The sequence below is a fragment of the Neoarius graeffei genome, chromosome 9 (genome assembly GCF_027579695.1).
Source record: "Neoarius graeffei isolate fNeoGra1 chromosome 9, fNeoGra1.pri, whole genome shotgun sequence".
Classification (NCBI taxonomy): Eukaryota; Metazoa; Chordata; class Actinopteri; order Siluriformes; family Ariidae; genus Neoarius; species Neoarius graeffei.
In genome coordinates this window covers 53,845,312-53,865,596 of record NC_083577.1, presented here as the reverse complement: position 1 = coordinate 53,865,596, position 20,285 = coordinate 53,845,312, and the positions used below count along the sequence as shown (strand labels likewise).

Sequence of the window (20,285 nt, the reverse complement as noted above, 5' to 3'; positions counted from 1 at the left end):
GGGCAAGAGGCGGGGTACACCCTGGACAAGTCGCCAGGTCATCGCAGGGCTGACAGACACAGACAACCATTCACACTCACATTCACACCTACGGTCAATTTAGAGCCACCAGTTAACCTAGACAGTAGTGAGACCAGCTGTGATGTATGGATTGGAGACCGTATCCTTAACGAAGAGACAGGAGGCAAAGTTAGAGGTGGCAGACTTGAGGATGTTAAGGTTTGCGATGGGAGGCTGGACAGGATAAGGAACGAGCACATCAGAGGAGAGCTTGAGAATTAAGCTAAGGGAGATGAGACTGAGATGGTACCGGCACATCCTGAGAAGAGATGCAGAGCATGTTGGAAGGAGAATGTTGAGGATGGAGCTGCCAGGCACATGAAAATGAGGAAGGCCAAAGAGGAGATACATGGATGTTGTGAGAGAGGACATGAAAGTGGCAGGTGTGGTAGAGAAGGATGCAGAAGACGGAGCAATGGAGATGAAAGATCCGCTGTGGCGACCCCTAATCGGGAGCAGCACATGTCTTTGGACTGTGGGGGAAACCAGAGCACCCAGAGGAAACCATGCAAACTCTATACAGAAAGGCCGCTGTGGGCCTCAAACCCAGAACCTTCTTCCTGTGAAGCGACAGTGCTAACCACTCCACCACCGTGCCGCCTTCTTTGTTATTGTTATTCTTAATATACAGTTGATTGTGCTGCTATTTCATAACAACTTATCTGTCAAATAAAAAAAAACTCGCATTTTTATATCATGCATACTTTTAATACCCAAACTACATATATGGCATTTTAACTATGAATTAATGAACTCAGGTTTGTCACTGAATGTCAGCTTTCATCTTTTAAATCGAGCTGAATTTTAATATTTTTAGACTTGCTGCAAGTTTGTTGAATTTGCACTGCAGGCAGCCAATCATTCCAAACGTGGTCAGCACGTGGGTGGAGCCTGAGACAGTCGTCCAATACGAGGTTCTTACAAGCGGAAATGGATATTATTAACCAATCATATTCGCTGAGGGCGTGGTCTCGGGGGAAACGATTCCGAAGCGTCATCCACGCCGTTGTCCAATCAGCTGTGGTGTGTGGTGGACACCGCCAAGCTCAGTTTTCGTTCGGACCGGAGAGGGAGTAGTTTGTACACCAGTTACGCTTTGGTTCATTCAGCGCTATTGGTTCAATACAGAGGACAAAAGCGTGAATGCATGCAGTCAACTGTAAGCTACTTCACAACGGGTTTAGCATGAGGACAATTTAATGTTTACTTGTGGAATTGAAGCACAACGCGCATTTAGGCAGAGCGTGTTCTCTTTCATCGGCGTTAGCTGGGAAGCTAAACAGCTAGCTGCATTGACCAGTTAGCTCACTGCTGGCTAGTTCAGCTTCAGAGAGAGGAGAGAAATAACAGTGGTTTGTGTGGCCGGTGAACTATCCTTTATGTCTATAAAGATATTGTGAACAGGCGAGTCAGGACACCGTGTTTAGTGCTGTTTTTCGAACAATAATAAAAAAAAAAATCTAGATAAGTGTTTGGACTCGTGTGTTGTATAGTGTTTTTCTTGCAGGTATAAGATGTTAAAACGGCACCGAGGCTCACTGTCTTCTTGAGCATGTTCTCGCCAGATCTGAAGGATTTCCAGCTTCTATCACGTTGGCTAATCAACAATAGACCCCATAATACCTGGCCAGGTCTCTGTCAGGTTTCCAGTGTCACGGTTGCAGCCGGGTGATTTAACCGATATCTAACTGAAATCTGTATATAAATGAGGAGGATGTTGAGTGGTTGATCACCAGGCCTGTGACAAATGAACAGTCGAGAAATACGAGTTGGCTTAGCATGTAAAAATGGCTGACCTAGCAAAAGCACGGGGCTGAGACGTTTTTTGCGACTCTGCTTTCTTCACACAGCCACCCAGTGCGAATATGAATTGATGTTAGGTTAAAATAAACATAGATATTGTCGTACAGGTGTAGTTTCGTCGACCTTCTACCGTTTTCAGTATTTTGGTTGCTCTGAGGTAAGTCACCTGATGTTCGCTAATAGAAATAGATTTAAGGCGAGTACGAGGCGTTTCTTTAACTTTCCCTACAAATACTACTAGGTGTGAATAGTGTGTGCTTTCGTTTCTGCTCTTCCCAAGTCTGTACAAATGAGTGTTGGTTGTCGTTAAGCATCTGCTGTCTTGCTCGCATCCATTTTGTTAATGCAAGTTAGCTATAGCTGGTGGAGAAATAAAGAGGTCAGAGACAGGGCTGAAGTGCTCACCGTTGAGGGGTGAAAACTTTTGACCAGTCGATTACTGGAGCAAGATATTAGTATAGTAGTATAAAACTTTTATATAAATGGTAATTTGATTATTGTTTCCTGTTTTGAGAGGGGGTTTCAGACCTCCTCTTCCTCCATTCTTCAAGCTAAGCTAGCTAGTGAGCTATGCCAACAAAACCCCAGGCAGGACCTAAGAAGGTAGGGTTGCTCAAGACAGTGTTCAGGCGTTAAGTTCACTGGAAAGTTTGCCTAGTTCACTTTCTAATGGCCGATCTACCTCAGAGCTGTCCGATGAGGTTTGCTCTGGTTCTGGTTTTTGGAGCGGATGACCGACAGTGAGCGCTTTTTGTGTGCATTTAATTGAAGCTTTCGCTGCAAAACAACGTGTTTCCACAGCAGCTAGCTGGCCGGCTAACTCTGCTAGCATGCTCCACATTGTACCTCCTCTGTCTGGCCCTTGGTTGTTGACGGTTTTTCCCCTCTAGAGCAGGTTGGAACAAAGATGCATGATATCGTTATTAGCTCGCATCTTGCGACTCCTCAATACATTCCCAGACGCTTAAAACTTCGGAAAGTGCCAAGAAAACCTCTACAGAGAAGCACTTTTTGTTTGTTTGCAAAACAAGTTCTCACGAGCAAGCAGAACTTGGTCATATCGATTGGTTTGAGTAACTTTTAGCTAACTGTATACACGCACAGAGCCATGTGAGTATGTGCTGTTTTCCACTGCACTAGAGCTTGGATTAAATCGGTGGAGAATTTAATTTACTTTTACTGAAAGCCCCTAAGTCTTGCAAGTCGGATTTCTGCACATTTTGTGATGTGACTCGAGCTAAGTCGTGTCGGTGCACAAGTTGATAGCAAAAGTCATGAAAGCAAACTGCGGCCTACTGTAATGCAGCCCCTTCGTTTTGAGACCATGTGATATAATGCTATTTTCATAAGAAATGCTGATCTTTGTTGATTCAACCCATTTGTCTTGACTGATCATGGACCTTTGTGCCAAAAGCACGGTTTATTTTGCAGGCGTACATTGGTGTGAACATTCAGCTCTGCTTCTCTGGTTAAACCCAGCCTTTGCTCCTCTTCCCCAAGGATCATGGCCAAAGATGTGAGTGTGTGTTTAACTTCTGACTTGGGTTGAACGTGCAAGACTTTGGTCATTGCTCGGAAACAACAGTGGTTCTCATTAGTCTGTTCCTTCCTCCCTCCCAGGCTGGTCTGATTGAGGCCAATGGGGAGTTGAAGGTTTTCATTGACCAGAATCTGAGTCCAGGCAAAGGTAAGGAATGCCGCAGACTCTGTAGCTAGACGTGCTTTTCAAAAATGGTGTTTATCGTCGTATGGGTTGCACTGTTTTCTGGTTTTCCATGCTTGGAAAGGTGGTGAGTAAAATGCATTTCTCAATTCTTTCTTTCAGGAGTTTTGTCTTTAGTGACTGTTCATCCACAGTCCGTTGCAGTAGGAAAACAACTTTTGCCAAAAACACTGGGCCCTTCAAATGTCAATATTGCTCCTCAGATGGTAAGTACAGGATGGTTAATGCAAAAATACATAAACCCACATTGCACATCTTCGTTCCTGCTTTTAATGGTGGCCTTGGGACAATATTATTAAAGTGATGCCACTTCAAACACTTTCAAAGCGAAGCTCATGAGAGTACTGAGTATTGGCTGATAGCGATTGGATACACAGGTGACTCTGTAAGCTTTTGTTGACACATTATGTAAGGTATAAGGGAGAAAAATGACAGCAGGCTTGATATTGTTCACCTGAAAGATATGGAGTCAGTCAGCATCACGCATGTTCTGATGTCAAATCTGAACTAGCACCAGCGTAGTGTTTCAGAGCAATATTGGCCATCGTGCCTAAGCTCTTCAATACCAGGACAGCATTCTGAGGAACTTTTGTATCATAATGTAATAACATGGCTGTTTGTGACCGCTTCCTTCTGTCAGACAGCCATTTTGAAGTTGTTCTGTATGCTGTCCAGGTCATTGGGACACCTCAGAGGCCAAGTGGGTCCAACGTGCTCTTAATGAACAGTCCTCACACACCCAGCTCTCAGTTCATCACTCAGAGCCAACCTCCCGATGCCTCCCCATGGTCCTCAGGGTGAGTTGGCATCAAAATTGTCTTGGTTGCATTTATAAAATAATTTTTAAACTATGATGTGCTTCTGTTACATTGGCTCACTTGAATTAGTTATGTCATGAAAAAGCAATTAATTGTTGTCAGGTTAAACAGACTAATGTATTAATGTGGCAGAATTGATGTACCGGTAATTTCTCACTGTGTTCTAATGTCATGTGTTAATGGGGAACTGAAGTCATTTTTAAACTTGCTTTATTTCTTAACATGTTATTCAATTACGTTTTCGGTATTATTAACCTTGTATCATGACTCGTATTGGCATATTATATTACACTTATCTGCCTTTTTGGTTTTTAGCCATGTTGAATGTAGTTCATACGGTCCACGGCAAGCGTCACTTATCCGCGCGATCTTCACGAGATCTGTGCGAGACTTCAGACATGAAGTGTCAGCACTGGCATTTTGAAAACTGTTTACGCAGAGGCCAGATCGCCATGTCGTTCCAATTTAGATTAATTTCGAGATTTGCCAGCTTCATCAGTGATGGAGATTATTCCATATGACTTCGAACCAACGTGGAGTAGAGGAGAGTTGGAAAGACGACAGGAAAAGGACTAGTCCGTCGCACCGCTATGTACGTCATTACTGTTGCACGATATAAACGTGCTAGATCAGGTGGCTGGTGGGTTTTCAAAATAAATACATGTATTTTTGTGATAAATACAACCCCAATTCCAAAAAAGTTGGGACAAGGTACAAATTGTAAATAAAAACGGAATGCAATGATGTGGAAGATTCAAAATTCCATATTTTATTCAGAATAGAACATGGATGACATCAAATGTTTAAACTGAGAAAATGTATCATTTAAAGAGAAAAATTAGGTGATTTTTTTTTAATTTCATGACAACACATCTCAAAGTTGGGACAAGGCCATATTTACCACTGTGAGACATCCCCTTTTCTCTTTACAACAGGCTGGGGACTGAGGAGACAAGTTGCTCAAGTTTAGGGATAGGAATGTTAACCCATTCTTGTCTAATGTAGGATTCTAGTTACTCAACTGTCTGTTTTTTTTTTTTTTTTGTCGTATCTTCCGTTTTTTATGATTCGCCAAATGTTTTCTATGGGTGAAAGATCTGGACTGCAGGCTGGCCAGTTCAGTACCTGGATCCTTCTCCACAGCCATGATGCTGTAATTGATGCAGTATGTGGTTTGGCATTGTCGTGTTGGAAAATGCAAGGTCTTCCCTGAAAGAGACGTCGTCTGGATGGGAGCATATGTTGCTCTAGAACCTGGATATACCTTTCAGCATTGATGGTGTCTTTCCAGATGTGTAAGCTGCCCATGCCACACGCACTAATGCAACCCCATACCATCAGAGATGCAGGCTTCTGAACTGAGCGCTGATGATAACTTGGGTCGTCCTTCTCCTCTTTAGTCCGAATGACACGGCGTCCCTGATTTCCATAAAGAACTTCAAATTTTGATTCATCTGACCACAGAACAGTTTTCCACTTTGCCACAGTCCATTTTAAATGAGCCTTGGGCCAGAGAAGACGTCTGCGCTTCTAGATCATGTTTAGATACGGCTTCTTCTTTGAACTATAGAGTTTTAGCTGCCCGAAGATCATGGGCACCCAGTATGGTTTTCCGGCCTTGACCCTTACGCACAGAGATTCTTCCAGATTCTCTGAATCTTTTGATGATATTATGCACTGTAGATGATGATGATATGTTCAAACTCTTTGCAATTTTACACTGTCGAACTCCTTTCTGATATTGCTCCACTATTTGTCGGCGAAGAATTGGGGGGATTGGTGATCCTCTTCCCATCTTTACTTCTGAGAGCCACTGCCACTCCAAGATGCTCTTTTTATACCCAGGCATGTTAATGACCTATTGCCAATTGACCTAATGAGTTGCACTTTGGTCCTCCAGCTGTTCCTTTTTTGTACCTTTAACTTTTCCAGCCTCTTATTGCCCCTGTCCCAACTTTTTTTGAGATGTGTTGCTGTCATGAAATTTCAAATGAGCCAATATTTGGCATGAAATTTTAAAATATCTCACTTTTGACATTTGATATGTTGTCTGTTCTATTGTGAATGCAATATCAGTTTTTGAGATTTGTAAATTATCGCATTCCATTTTTATTTACAATTTGTACTTTGTCCCAACTTTTTTGGAATCGGAGTTGTACATATACTGGGTGCATTTCCCACATAATCCTCACTAAGGTTTCAGGCAGCACTACAAAATGGCGTCCCCTCTATATAGTCAATAGGGAGCGATTTCGGACATGGAAAACTTCCGGCTTGATTACATCAGCATTCGAAGGAGGGCACGCGCGTCTTTTGACAACGTTTTACGTCCGTCCTACGAAGTCTCGCACAGGTCTCGGTGAATCTCGTTTGCGGCCATTGCTTTGACATATGGACTGAGATATTACATAGCATATTTCAGACACTCATACTGTAACTTGCTATAGCAGTGACAAAATTGCTGTCAGAAATGCATTCCTATATTTTTTATAAAATGTGAGAATTTTGATAAATTTGCCCTCAGTTCCCCTTTAATGGAGTTGCTGTGATAATACTGTGTCTACAGGAAAAGAAGTAAGAAGGGGGAAAAGAATGGCAAAGGTCTGAGGCATTTTTCTATGAAGGTGTGTGAGAAGGTACAGAAAAAGGGTGTTACCACGTACAATGAAGTAGCAGATGAGCTGGTGGCCGAATTCAGCTCTGGTGATAACCACATCTCCCCAAATGATGCGGTGAGATTTTTAATGTGACTTCATTGAGACTGGTCTATCATTAGTCTGCTATTTTCTGTTGCCTCCAAAAAAAAAAACCCCAGACCAGTAGGTGGACTGGCTACTCTGTTGGCTCTAGGTATGAATGTGTGATTCCTTACAGTAGCCTGGCATCTGATCCAGAGTGTATTCCTGTCTCATGCCCAGTATTCCTGGGATTTGCTCTGACTCCACCACTAGTTCTAGCATTTTAAAGTCTGGTTCAACCCCAGAATGGAAAGATTCCATTTCATCTGGTATTTGATTAGACAATGAATTCATTAGGTTTGTCTGTTTTGCTATAGCACACATAATCAGAGCACACATTCACTTTATGAGGAAATCACACTTGGCGAGCAATAATCATCTCATCTGTAGGAACATAATGATTCTAGTTTATCCCTAATTCTATACTCCCTCCCTCCTCTTCTCCTGTACAGCAAGTATATGATCAGAAGAATATTCGGCGGCGTGTATATGACGCTCTCAACGTGCTGATGGCCATGAACATAATCTCGAAGGAGAAGAAGGAGATCAAGTGGATTGGGCTTCCCACCAACTCAGCCCAGGAATGCCAGAATCTGGAGGTAGGTGATTTTGATCTGTAGGATGTTGTCTTAGCCAAGCAGTTGGTTTCAAAACTCATCCAGCATGTTCTTCAGGTAGCAGCCAAGCAGTGCTTTTACTCATAGGACCGATCAATTTTACTTCAGTTTCCACAAGTGTAGCCAGTGGACAGCGTAATAATTGTTCAAATTTTTATCTTTGCTATTACAATACACTATATGGCCAAAAGTTTGTGGACGCACGACTGCCACACCCATATGTCGTTCTTCCCCAAATTGTTCCCACAATGTTGGAAGAACACCACTGTATAATTCTTTGTATAATGTAGAATTAGTTTCTCTTCAGTAGACCTAAGGGGCCTAAACCTGTTCCAGCTGACGGTCACCTTGTGTACAAAGCAAGGTCCATGAAGACAAGGTTGGAGTAGAAAAGCTCAAGTGACTGACACAGAGCGCTGACCTCATCCCCACTAAACATCTTGTGGGGGTCTATTGTGCCCCAGGCCTCCTCACCTGACATTAGTGCCTGCCCTCACTAACTTTCTTGTGGCAGAGTGAGCAGAAATCCCAGCGTGCTGCTCCTAAACCTCATGGAAAGCCTGTCCAGAAGAGTGGAAGTTATTATAGAAAGAGACTATTGAATCCATCCATTTTGGCATATCACTACAGCCACGTGGCCGCTCTGACTGCTTCAGCCATCAGAGTGTCCAGGGAACATTACAGTAGTGGTTTCCCATCGCCTTCTACTGGATTATTATAGAGGTTTTCTCCTCTGAACCATTCACACCTATGGACAATTTCAAGCCTCCAGTTTGCCGAACCTGCAGGTCTTTGGATTGTGGGGGAAGCATCTGAAGCAGTGAACACACACGCGCACCCGGAGCAGTGGGCAGCCACACTAGAGCGCCCGGGGAGCAGTCAGGGGTTAAGTACCTTGCTCAAGGGCACTTCAGCCCAAGGCCGCCCCACGTTAACCTAACTGCATGTCTTTGGACTGTGGGGGAAACCGGAGCACCCGGAGGAAACCCACACAGACACGGGGAGAACATGTAAACTCCACACAGAAAGGCCCCTGCCGGTTGCTGGGCTCGAACCCAGACCCTTCTTGCTGTGAGGCGACCGTGCTAACCACTACACCACCGTGCCACCGGCTATTAAGAAGAAGAAATATTTGTCTCAAGCACAGTGAAATTCATCCTCTGCATTTAACCCATCTGAAGCAGTGAACACACACGCACACCCAGAGCAGTGAGTAGCCACACTAGAGCGCCCGGGGAGCAGTCAGGGGTTAAGTACCTTGCTCAAGGGCACTTCAGCCCAAGGCTGCCCCACGTTAACCTAACTGCATGTCTTTGGACTGTGGGGGAAACCGGAGCACCCGGAGGAAACCCACGCAGACACGGGGAGAACATGCAAACTCCACACAGACAGGCTCCCACCAGCTGTTGGGCTTGAACCCAGAACCTTCTTGCTGTGACGCGACAGTGCTTAACACTACACCACCGTGCCGCCGACTATTGAATAGGATGTTCAAAAAGCACACAAGTGTGATTGTCAAGTGTCCACAAACTTTTTTGCCCATATAGCAGGGTAATGAATGACCTAAATGATGAGCAATAGAAATACTGAAGATGCAAACTGAAATGAAGGAAAAAAGGCACTAGACTTCTCATTTTACTGCTTCTGAACACTGAAATCCAAGCAGATAATCAAGTTTGATTGGCTCAAAGGAACAGTCCACCGTACTTCCATAATGAAATATGTTCTTCTCTGAATTGAGACGAGCTGATCCGTACCTCTCCGAGCTTTGTGCGACCTCCCAGTCAGACAGACGCGCTGTTACTCCTGTTAGCAATGTAGCTAGGCTCAGCATGGCCAATGGTATTTTTTGGGGCTGTAGTTAGATGCGACCAAACTCTTCCACGTTTTTCCTGTTTACATAGGTTTATATGACCAGTGACATGAAACAAAGTTCAGTTACCCAAATTGAAACGTAGCGATTTTCTATGCTATGGAAAGTCCGCACTATGACAGGCGTACTAACACCTTCTGCGCGCTTCGGCAGCGCATTGATATCTGAGCTCCGTATCAATGCGCTGCCGAAGCGCGCAGAAGGTGTTAGTACGCCTGTCATTATAGTGCGGACTTTCCATAGCATAGAAAATCGCTACGTTTCAATTTGGGTAACTGAACTTTGTTTCATGTCACTGGTCATATAAACCTATGTAAACAGGAAAAACGTGGAAGAGTTTGGTCGCATCTAACTACAGCCCCAAAAAATACCATTGGTCATACTGAGCCTAGCTACATTGCTAACAGGAGTGACAGCGCGTCTGACTGACTGGGAGGTCGCACAAAGCTCGGAGAGGTACGGATCAGCTCGTCTCAATTCAGATAAGAGCATATTTCATTATGGAAGTACGGTGGACTGTTCCTTTTAAAGCAATTGTTAAAACAGGTCATTACACCAGGCAGTATTATTCTTTTTTTTTTTTTTAAACTCCAAATACACAATCAAATCATCAGCATTCTGACCCAGCTTGGCAAATGTCACTGTATTGACTGTATTGAACATAATAGTGTCATGTCTTTCAGCTTTATTGCACACAATGTTAGAAGAGAAGAGCTCATGAAGATTACAATGGTTATACATACCGCAAAAAAACTAACATCTTAGTAAGTGAAAATATCTTGAACATAGTCAAGAGTTTGGTCGCATCTAACTACAGCCCCAAAAAATACCATTGGCCATGCTGAGCCTAGCTACATTGCTAACAGGAGTAACAGCGCGTCTGACTGACTGGGAGGTCGCACAAAGCTCGGAGAGGTACGGATCAGCTCATCTCAATTCAGAGAAGAACATATTTCATTATGGAAGTACGGTGGACTGTTCCTTTAAGATGAATATGAATGTGTGAATACTGACAAACTGCTGACTTTCTTCTAGAGGTTCCACGTTAAAACTACCCTTCAATTAGAGTGCTGCGTAGTAGGACTAAAGTAAAATACACCCCCAAAGCAGAAAAAATTGAAACAGTCGGGGAAAATGCAAATAAAAACAGGATTTCCAAGATGGCAGTGCCCTGTTCGGCTGCGGCTACATGGGCTCGCGACGGTTATGGTTTTTTCAATCATAATACGCTGCCTGGAATGTCAGAGACCAGTCATTTTCTAAATTTACTTTGACTTGTATTCCATTGAAGACAGTATGAACCCAAGATATTTCTTGTTTTGTCTCGTCACCTTCAGTTCATTTGTTAATTTACATCCAATACCACATTTTAGGCCTGCAACACATTCCAGCAAAGTTGGGACGGAGGCAATTTGGGGCTAGTAATGAGGTAGAAGAATTTTAAACAACAATATGATTTGAAACCTGTGATTTGGTGCAAAAGCAGTATCCAAGGAAGGCCTAGTATTTGAGGAGCCGAGGCTCTCCAGTTCGTCAACGAATGTGTAAGGAAGTTATTGAAATGTTTAAAAACTATGTTCCTCAAAGAACGACAAGAAGAGATTTGGGTATTTCGCCCTCTATGATGCATAATATAATCGTCTGGTTCCTTGAATCTTTTAATCAGTATTCCAGGCCTTTTTTTATTTTTTGGAATAATTATGGCCCTTTTCCACTACCCTTTTTCAGCTCACTTCAGCCCGACACGGCTCGCGTTTCAACTACCTCAGAGCGGCGCGACTCAGCTCGCTTCAGCCCGACTCAGTACGCAAAACTTGCATGGTTTTGGAGTGGGGCTGAAGCGAGCCAAACCGAGCCGAGTGGGGCTCGGGGCGTGAGGAGACACTCCCCTGTGCACTGATTGGTGAGGAGGCGTGTCCTCACACGCCCCGCGAGCACGCTGGGATCTGTAAACACCGTAAACCCGGAAGAAGAAGAATTACGAGAATTTCTGAAGCCTTATGCGCCTCGCCTCATCTATACGCTCTTGCCAGTATCTGTTGGCGTTGTCGGTGACAACAAGCCACAGCACCAAGACCAGCAACACTAACGACTCCATGTCCTCCATGTTTATTGTTTACTATCCGGGTCGTGAGACTACCACTTAAAAGGTCACTGATGTCACTGTTTGCGCCGCCTAACGACATCACGTGACGTCCACCCACTTTCGCTAACTCCACCCAATGTGTCCACCCACTTCCAGCCAGCACGGTTCAGCGCGGTTGTAGTCGAAATGCAACCCCAACAGCCCCACTCAGCCCAACTCAGCACGGCTCAGCCCAACTCAGCCGCGTTGGTAGTGGAAAAGCGACATTAGATGTCGTGTGCTCTGGACCAAAAGAAGGCGGTGCCTATCCGCGCTGTCCTCAATCGAGAACGTGTGGTGAATTTTGAAACGAAAAATGACGGCAACTGTTGCACACCTTAAGAGCTGTTTGCAGGAAGAATGGGACAAAATAAGACCTGAAATGCTTCATTACTTGGTGTATAAAGTCCCTAAACATAAGTGCTGTGAGAAGGAATGGCAATATTATAAAGTGGTAAATGCTTTGCTGTCCCAGCATTTTTATTTTTATTTTATTTTTTAAAATTATATAAAATGTCGCAAGAATCAAAATTGAAATGTGTTTATTTGGGGGGGGAAATTATGAGGTCAAGCGTCAAATAATGTAGTCTCGTATTGTTTGCAATACAGGTCAAAGATTATTTGCAGTCATTTTCAGTTGTACTTCCAGTTTCAACATACTGTCCCAATTTTTATTTATTTATTTATTTTGGACTTGAGGCTGTATGCTCACAAGGGCAACAAAGCATTGTCACAAGTTGTCCACCAGCCAATACAGGATATACTGCATGTCTTTTTAGACTCACTTGAGTCAACTTTGCATGAGATGAAAATCAAGCTGGTAAAGATGGTTGCCGCATTGCAGTTGGCAAGTGCCTCAGTGTTGCTTTTTCTCTTCCAGGTGGAGAGGCAAAGACGTTTAGAGAGAATCAAACAAAAACAGTCACAACTCCAAGAACTTATTTTACAGGTAATTTGTGAACTATTGAATTTGGTTGCATTTTGTTTAGATAATTGATCTTATTCTTCAAACTAATGTACTTTACCTTCTCATGTGTGTTTAGCAAATTGCGTTTAAGAACCTTGTGCAGCGTAACCGTCAAACAGAGCAGCAAACAAACAGAGCACCACCAGAAAATTCAGTCATTCACCTGCCCTTTATCATCATTAATACCAGCAAGAAAACGGTCATTGACTGCAGCATCTCCAATGACAAGTAAACGCTGTTCTGTTTCCACATCAGTTAAAACTGTGTGGCTGTATTTATTTACTCACTTTAAATAATTACTCCATGTGTAGTTCCATTCAGGAGACATGTTGATTTGTTTAAGGGGAAATTTTATTTTATTTTGGGGGGGCTTCACTTCCTCCTCTACTCTAACCTTCTTGTATATCTCTCTCCTGTACTGCCATGCAGGTTTGAGTACCTCTTCAATTTTGACAGCATGTTTGAGATCCATGATGACATTGAGGTATTGAAGCGCATGGGCATGGCATGTGGCCTGGAGGTTGGCAAATGCTCTGCCGAAGACCTCAAAGTCGCCAGGAGCCTCGTTCCTAAAGCACTGGAGCCTTATGTCACAGGTAAGTAGCCCTTAACTTTGTCTGCACTGAGCTTGATATGATGTGACTTTGTTTTTGGCGTTAATTTGTTTTAGGTTTAAAAGTCAATTGTACTGCAATTTGTTGCTTGGCACCTTTTTATTTGAAATGTTGCATGCTTGTCACTCATTGTCACCCAGGGTAACTGATCACATACTTACTGAGCTGTAGGAACAGTATATTAATACAGAGTCCTCTTGTAATCAGAACAGCCTCAGTTCTTTGCGATAGGGATTCTGCAGGGTGTTGGAACGGCTCCTTTGAGATTCTGGTCAACATTGATGTGACAGCATCACGTAATTGCTGGAGATTTGTTTACTGCACATTTCATGCTGTGAATGTCCATTTTGACATGTGAAATGTGCGCTATGAGCTTCAGGGTTGGCCTCTGAGGGTGGCCATTGTCATATTCCTGGAAGCAGTTTGAGATGACTTGGAGCAGTTGTTGTCATTGGCTGTCCATCGCTAGTGATGATTACTGCTTCGTTAGGATGCGCAGAAACACAGATGGGCCACGAGGCCCGTGACAGAGTTGTCTGCAGCGGTGGCATGAGTGGCCTGGCTGAGCTGCCATGGAATGTCTGGCTTTGTGAGCCTTAAACAACGTTTACATTGCGTCAAATCAGCGGATCATCAGATTAACGTTCTTAAAACGATTCGCGTTTACACTAAAACCGTTAGCCGTGCACACAGCAACACCAATACACGGATACGCTCGGCTCCGCAGGCATCCTGCGCTCCAAATCACTCCGCCCTGAACAGCGAGTGCCCTCTGGAGGGTGCGCACTCCGGCCCTGCGCAGCTCACACAGCGCGCGAGTGAAGTGCACAAGCTGTGATTCGGGACTGAGCCACTGTGTGTGAGATCCCAGCACATATCACTTACTACTTGCAAGTGGAAGGATGGCAAGCCTAAAGACAATCATAACTACACAATGGGCAGTATTTGCATCAGTATTTGCAGTATTTTCATACTTTTATACTCTTTAATGAAAGGTGATACAAGGCGGAAGTCCGCGCCGTTTTTCAGCAGTCGTGTCACATGACCAACGCCAGCGAATCAGGAAGGTGGATGTCACAGTGACGTTGTCCAATGAGGACGCCAGCTAGAGCTCAGCACAGCGTATCCGCGTATTCTGAATGTTTACACAGCACCGGACCAGATACGATCTAGATTGAATACGTGGACGCTGGCGGATTCCCGTTTCCCGGCGTTTCCAGGTGGTTTAATGTAAACGGACAGTGCATCCGCGAAGAAAACGAGACAGATACGGTCTAATGTAAACGTAGCCTTAGTCTACTCCTTTTGACGCTTGTCTTCAATTGTCGACACTGAGCTTTCAACTATGCTTCACCATGTTGCCCTATCCGAGGCATCCCTTTCCCACGTCTGCTTGATAATTCCGGTATTCACGTTCCTCTTCAAGACGTCTTTTGTACCTCAGTTTCTGTCCTCCTTGTCTCCACTTTCCTCGGCTCAGTTCTCCGTAGAAAACTGCTTTGTGTAGTCTTGTGTCAGGCATGCGCCAGGTGTGTCCAGCCCAGCGAAGTTGGGAGGCTGTGATGAGTGTAGGTGCAATGGGTGATTAAGTGATCAATCTCATTAAATCTGAAGGTTAATAATTGTCATTTAAATTGAATCAGTCTCATTGAATCATACCATTAATTTTGATGCTTAATAATAAATTATCAAAACAGCTAAATTATGGTATGTTCCAAATTATTATGATCACTTACCGTATCACACAACTTGTATGCACCTTGGAATTCTTTGAGGTTGGGTGACTTCAAGGAGTATGGAAGCAACACAGACACAGTTTAACAGAATAATTGAATTTATTATAACAAAGATAAAAATGAATGTCAATTGAAATATATACAAATATGATATATACTTGAGCGTGTGTGCGCGCGCGTTTTATCTGAGGTATGTGTCACCATGTGGAAAAGAATTAGCTCTGAATTGCTAGCTAAGATGTGTTTGTGAGGCCTGTGGAGGACTGCCATGTGTTCCCTTGAGACAATACAATTGGCTCTGGATGCTAATGAAACAGAAGAATTAGCTGTAGCAGCTAACTCACTAGCTTTATAACATTACCAAATTCACTGAAACCTTGATGAGGTCAAAATATGTGTAAGAATGAAATTGAGTGTTAGGAAGGAATAGAAGATGGCATGCAATCTCTCATTATCTCTAGCAGCTTTATCCTGTTCTACAGGGTTGCAGGCAAGCTGGAGCCTATCCCAGCTGACTACGGGCGAAAGGCGGGGTACACCCTGGACAAGTCGCCAGGTCATCACAGGGCTGACACATAGACACAGACAACCATTCACACTCACATTCACACCTACGGTCAATTTAGAGTCACCAGTTAACCTAACCTGCATGTCTTTTTGGACTGTGGACTTTTTGGACGTAATGGAACTGAACTGTAAGTGCAAAGCAACGTATCTCAAACACTTGACTACCAGACAACGCAATTTTGTAACTTTTATTTACCTAGATGGGTTTTTTATCTAGCGCTTAATTTTTATTTGCTTTTTTTAAAAAAATATGGAATTATTTACCAACACATTTTATGGAAAATGTTCATGACCGTTTCATGTAAAACTAGTCCATTAGCTTGTTGGACAATTGACTGTCATATAAGGGTGATGGACTATAAGTGCAGGAATAGTTTTATTTGAGAGGAAAAAAAAAACGGGCAGTGGTTGAGGCACAGACAGAATATTAGAGGTAATCCAATACTCAGTCCAAAAACAGGGTCAAAACCAGAAAAGCGATATAAACTACAAGGCTTTCGCAAAGTCCATGTGTGACCTAAGAGTCCTTATATTTATGTGCTGTGATTGAGCTTTCATTAGCATGCACCGGTTACTGATTAGTCCTAATGGCGTGTGCGCGCTTTGCAGTCTGCAACTGTGCGCTCCAAGCTCCAACGCATGTGGATGTGACAGATGTAACCAGACAACAGTTTGACATCAAGTCTGATATTCGATTGTAACTATACAGTAAAGATGTAACGTGAACGCGCTGGTTCACTGCTGTCCACCAGGCACCCAGCAGAGTCGCACCATAATAAATGCCATGGTGGTGTTTCTGGTGCATGGCATGCCGTGTCAAAGAAAGGAGTAAATATGTATTCATAACTGTGATGTGTATCCATTGATATCACTGTCAAGACACAGTGCAGCAATTTGACACGAAATACACTACACTATTTGATGGTTCATATGCTATAATATTGTTCTATTCAGGCTGATTTTGTGCCCTTGCAAATATTTTGCTCATACACTCATCAGGATCCCTGCTTTTTGACAGTGCCTAAATATCTGTTAGTTCAGTTATGAACATTATGGATGCAAAATTAAAGGTTTGTCATGCGTCAATATTTCTCAGTTAAATTGTTCCCCAAGACTGATTTCACTCATCCTGTGTTCGTATGCCAGTTTGGGCAACATTTTTCAAAAAGTGGCAAGTCCAACTAAAGAATTTTCATAGTGATTATATGACTTTTGCATAACTGGGAAAATTTCACTGTGGTGCTTCAGTGGAGTCCAGATGCGAATTTCTCCAAGTATTTGTTTTAGTGCATTTATGTATAACTTTGCATACCTTGCAGCTGTCAGTAAATTGTGAAGAGAAATATTTACTGAAGCAGAAAGTGCAGAAAGCATTTAGTTGACATTTTACTAGAATAGTCACGATGGAGGCAAAGCAGTAGGATGGTGTTTACCGCAAATGTTTTTTCTTTTCCAATGCAGAAATGGCACAGGGTCCAATTAGTAACGTCTACATGACGGGGACTTCATCTGCCAATGGGAGTCGCTATCATGTCAGCAGGTGAGTCAAGTTTTCTGCTTCATGGAATTGGTAATCTGTGGCTGTAGTAGCCAGTAGTTGTATGACTTCCTGCTGAGTGCTGCTGTTATTCATGGATTGCCAGACTCTGAAAGCTCAGACTAGAGCCCTGCACTCCTGCGGGACCCGACGCAAAGCAGTGCGGCACGGGACAAATTTTGAAAGCTCATTGCGGGCGCGGGCGGGAGGGGGAGTGCACAATGTGGGCGTGGGCGGGAGAGGTGATGAGCTGCAGCCCCGCTAACTAAAAACGTGTTTAAAGTAAAATTTATAAATTATTAATTTATGTCTATCATATATAATTTGTGCTGGATATTTTATTTGGCATTAATAACATTTTAAGATGCCTAAATTTGCGGATGTGGTCTAATCTCGCGTACGTTTCCGATTCCTTTCCGCTCTTCCATGTTTGAGATCTCCGATCATGGCAGAAGAGCAGAGCTCCTCTAGTGAAGCTCACAGTGCTTCAGAAGTAAGTGCTGCTTTAAAAAGAGGTACATTTACAGTTAAGTCAAGAGTCCTGAAATCAGACATTTTGGAAGTCGTTCTCACTCGTGTACGACGCAGAGGGAAATAGACAGTGTATAATCTGAGGAGCTGGTTGTGGTTACGCAACACTTCATATGAGAGGAGAATGAAGTCACGGTTGGAATCATAACGCCACAGACTCTGGAGTGCGCAAAGCGAGAGCTGTCAATCATGAGCGCATGCAGCGCTCAACTTGGAATGTGTCAGCAGAATGTCAGAGTCTAAACAATAAACTTACAATAAATGAAGGATCGGTCAGTGGAGAGCTCAGCTAAGCTCAGCATGTTTAATTCCCCAAGCCAATGACAAGAACTTTCGTGAGAAATAACGCGAATGTCTGCATCATGTGGGATTTGCGGGCGGGACAAAATATGGCAGGCGGGAGCGGGACTGAAAATCATAATTCTTTGCGGGAGCGGGACTGAAAATTCTGTCCCGCGCAGACCTCTAGCTCAGACTAAGTGGCTGTATGTTTTTAAACCATGAAGTTAGTACTTGAAGGTTAATGTTTTGGTCTGCTTCTGCTCTTCTCTGCTTAGTGAAAGTGGAGCAGACGGAACAATGGCCTCCAGCTCCAACGACTCACACTACAGTGGTTCTCGGGTCGAGACCCCAGTTTCTTACATGGATGATGATGAGGATGATGATGACTATGATGAAAATGATGAAGATGACTAACCCTGTCAAGCCGCACTTCCTCCAACAGCTGTATTCACGGGGTTTATTGTATACACACAAGCTCCCTCTCCCTGTCTGCTCCTAGCAGTCCTTTAATTTTCACCCTTTTTTTTTTTTGTTTGTTTTGTTTATCTTGAAGGGTATTGAAGCATGGGCTTTAAAGGAGTGTTGGTTTCATTCAGCCCTTTCTTCTGTATGGCTTAGGCTGTGAAATCACAGCACCGTGCTAGTGCAGGTTCTGATATTTAATCCTTGTAGCTGTAGTTTTCAAAAAAAAAAAAAGAGGACTTTTGTGGAACTTTTATGAAGTTGCAGCACTATGCCATCCAGCATCTGCTGGAATTAGCATGACTTACAAAAGAACCCCCTTCTCAAGCAGATACCAACCTGCTGTTGGAGAATGTGTTGTGTGACCTCTCTCTGTAACATAATTAGGCTATCTGCTTTTGAACAATTTTTTTTTTTCCCCTTTTAAATGCTGGCTTATTCTGAAGATTCAGATTGCTGCCACCTCTTAGACTCTAGGCGCAAAGAATCGGCACAGCCAGCTTACCATTTTGCCCCATCGGGGCAAGTCTTTGGATGTATGGACACTTTTTGCAAGATTGGAGGAACTGATGGCTTGTGTGTGTGTGTGTGTGTGTGTGCGCGTGCGTGTTTTGTGGGCAGCTGTTACTGGGAGCTCTGTTGAACAGCCTTTTTTTTTTTTTTGAGCTTTAGAGGTGAACCCTGTCCTGTTCCCTCTGTGTTTTACAACTGACAGTCATCAGGAAATCGGAGAAACTTTTATTATCCACTTAAATTTATAGGAAATTGAACCTCTAAAGATTAGTTTCTCATTTCCTCTCCAGGTCAGTCACACTACGGAGTAAGTCATGATTATTATCCCAGTATGAGAGGCGTGTGTGATGTATATTTAAAAAAAACAAAAAAACAAACTCCCTTGTAAAATGTAAAAAAAAAACCAACCTGTTGTATTGACTTCACAAAAATAACTTTTCTGTAATCTAATATAAGTTTGGAAATTAAAATATGTTTTAAAAACATTGAATGCAAGGTGTTTATTGGTGATATTAATGTAATATTACTAATTTACAATAAACCTTTTATATATATTTTTCTATGTGTGTATTGTCCTGGTACCTATTCAAGTACAAATGATTTTTGAATAAATCCCTAGTTGGGAAATCTAGTTGCCAAAGCATGGTTCAATGCATTTTCAAAAACGGTGTTGTGTACTGTATAATGTAGCTAGCAGCATAGAAATGGCAAATAATGGCATTCATAAATAATAATCAGGAAGGCCTGCCTGTTATCAGTTTTTGTCCTGTCTAAGAAGGCTTGGAGGCTCACATCCTGTTGTGCTGAGCGTACAGCCCCCACTCCCACTCTCCTTATATATCTCTGCCTTGTGCTGTTCTTTTAGCCTGGAGCTGGCAGTTGCTGCCTGAAGGTGGCACTGTGAACTTTAAAATTAGCTAGGAGAGTGTGTCAGATTTTTGGTTTGTCCCTCAACATTGTATATCATGTAATTGGGTGAATTTTAATCTAATGAGGTCCAGGTTGAATGTTTAAATGCCCTTAAATCAGTGATGGTCACTGCTATGGAGAAACAGTTTTGGCATCCTGGCAGGGCAGATCCGAGATCTAGCTCGAGCTCTAAACCCATAGAGCCTATATTACATTCTGCAAGGACATGGTGACCTGATGGACACTTTCATGAAAAAGCTTGAAGCAGAAAGAAGATAAACCACCAAAACTGCTAGTTTCTCAGTTCATCAGCAGTGTTATGCAGGTGTATCTGCAAAATATACTTGGATAAAGTTACGTTTGACCTTAGTTTTCTGTTATGCTGTTTATTTATATAATAAAGATTTGTA

The 20,285-nt window shown here is 43.0% G+C and overlaps 1 protein-coding gene across 7 annotated transcripts; it reads left to right on the top strand.

The window, feature by feature from the left end:
* Positions 1 to 1,092: 1,092 nt before the first annotated feature.
* On the top strand, positions 1,093 to 19,524 carry tfdp1a (transcription factor Dp-1, a). Of its 7 annotated transcripts, none has more exons than XM_060929780.1 (12): positions 1,093 to 1,219; positions 3,295 to 3,379; positions 3,484 to 3,550; positions 3,689 to 3,792; positions 4,262 to 4,383; positions 6,971 to 7,136; positions 7,595 to 7,741; positions 12,638 to 12,706; positions 12,801 to 12,952; positions 13,154 to 13,320; positions 17,103 to 17,181; positions 18,267 to 19,524. In XM_060929780.1, exons 2-12 carry the CDS (start codon positions 3,368 to 3,370, stop codon positions 18,403 to 18,405), a joined length of 1,224 nt encoding a protein of 407 aa, XP_060785763.1. In that variant the 5' UTR covers positions 1,093 to 1,219; positions 3,295 to 3,367; the 3' UTR covers positions 18,406 to 19,524. The 7 variants fall into 7 exon arrangements, with proteins under 7 accessions (XP_060785763.1, XP_060785760.1, XP_060785762.1 ...); XM_060929777.1 differs by having other exon boundaries at positions 3,278 to 3,379; XM_060929779.1 differs by lacking the exon at positions 1,093 to 1,219 and adding an exon at positions 1,246 to 2,020 and having other exon boundaries at positions 3,278 to 3,379.
* Positions 19,525 to 20,285: the final 761 nt, after the last annotated feature.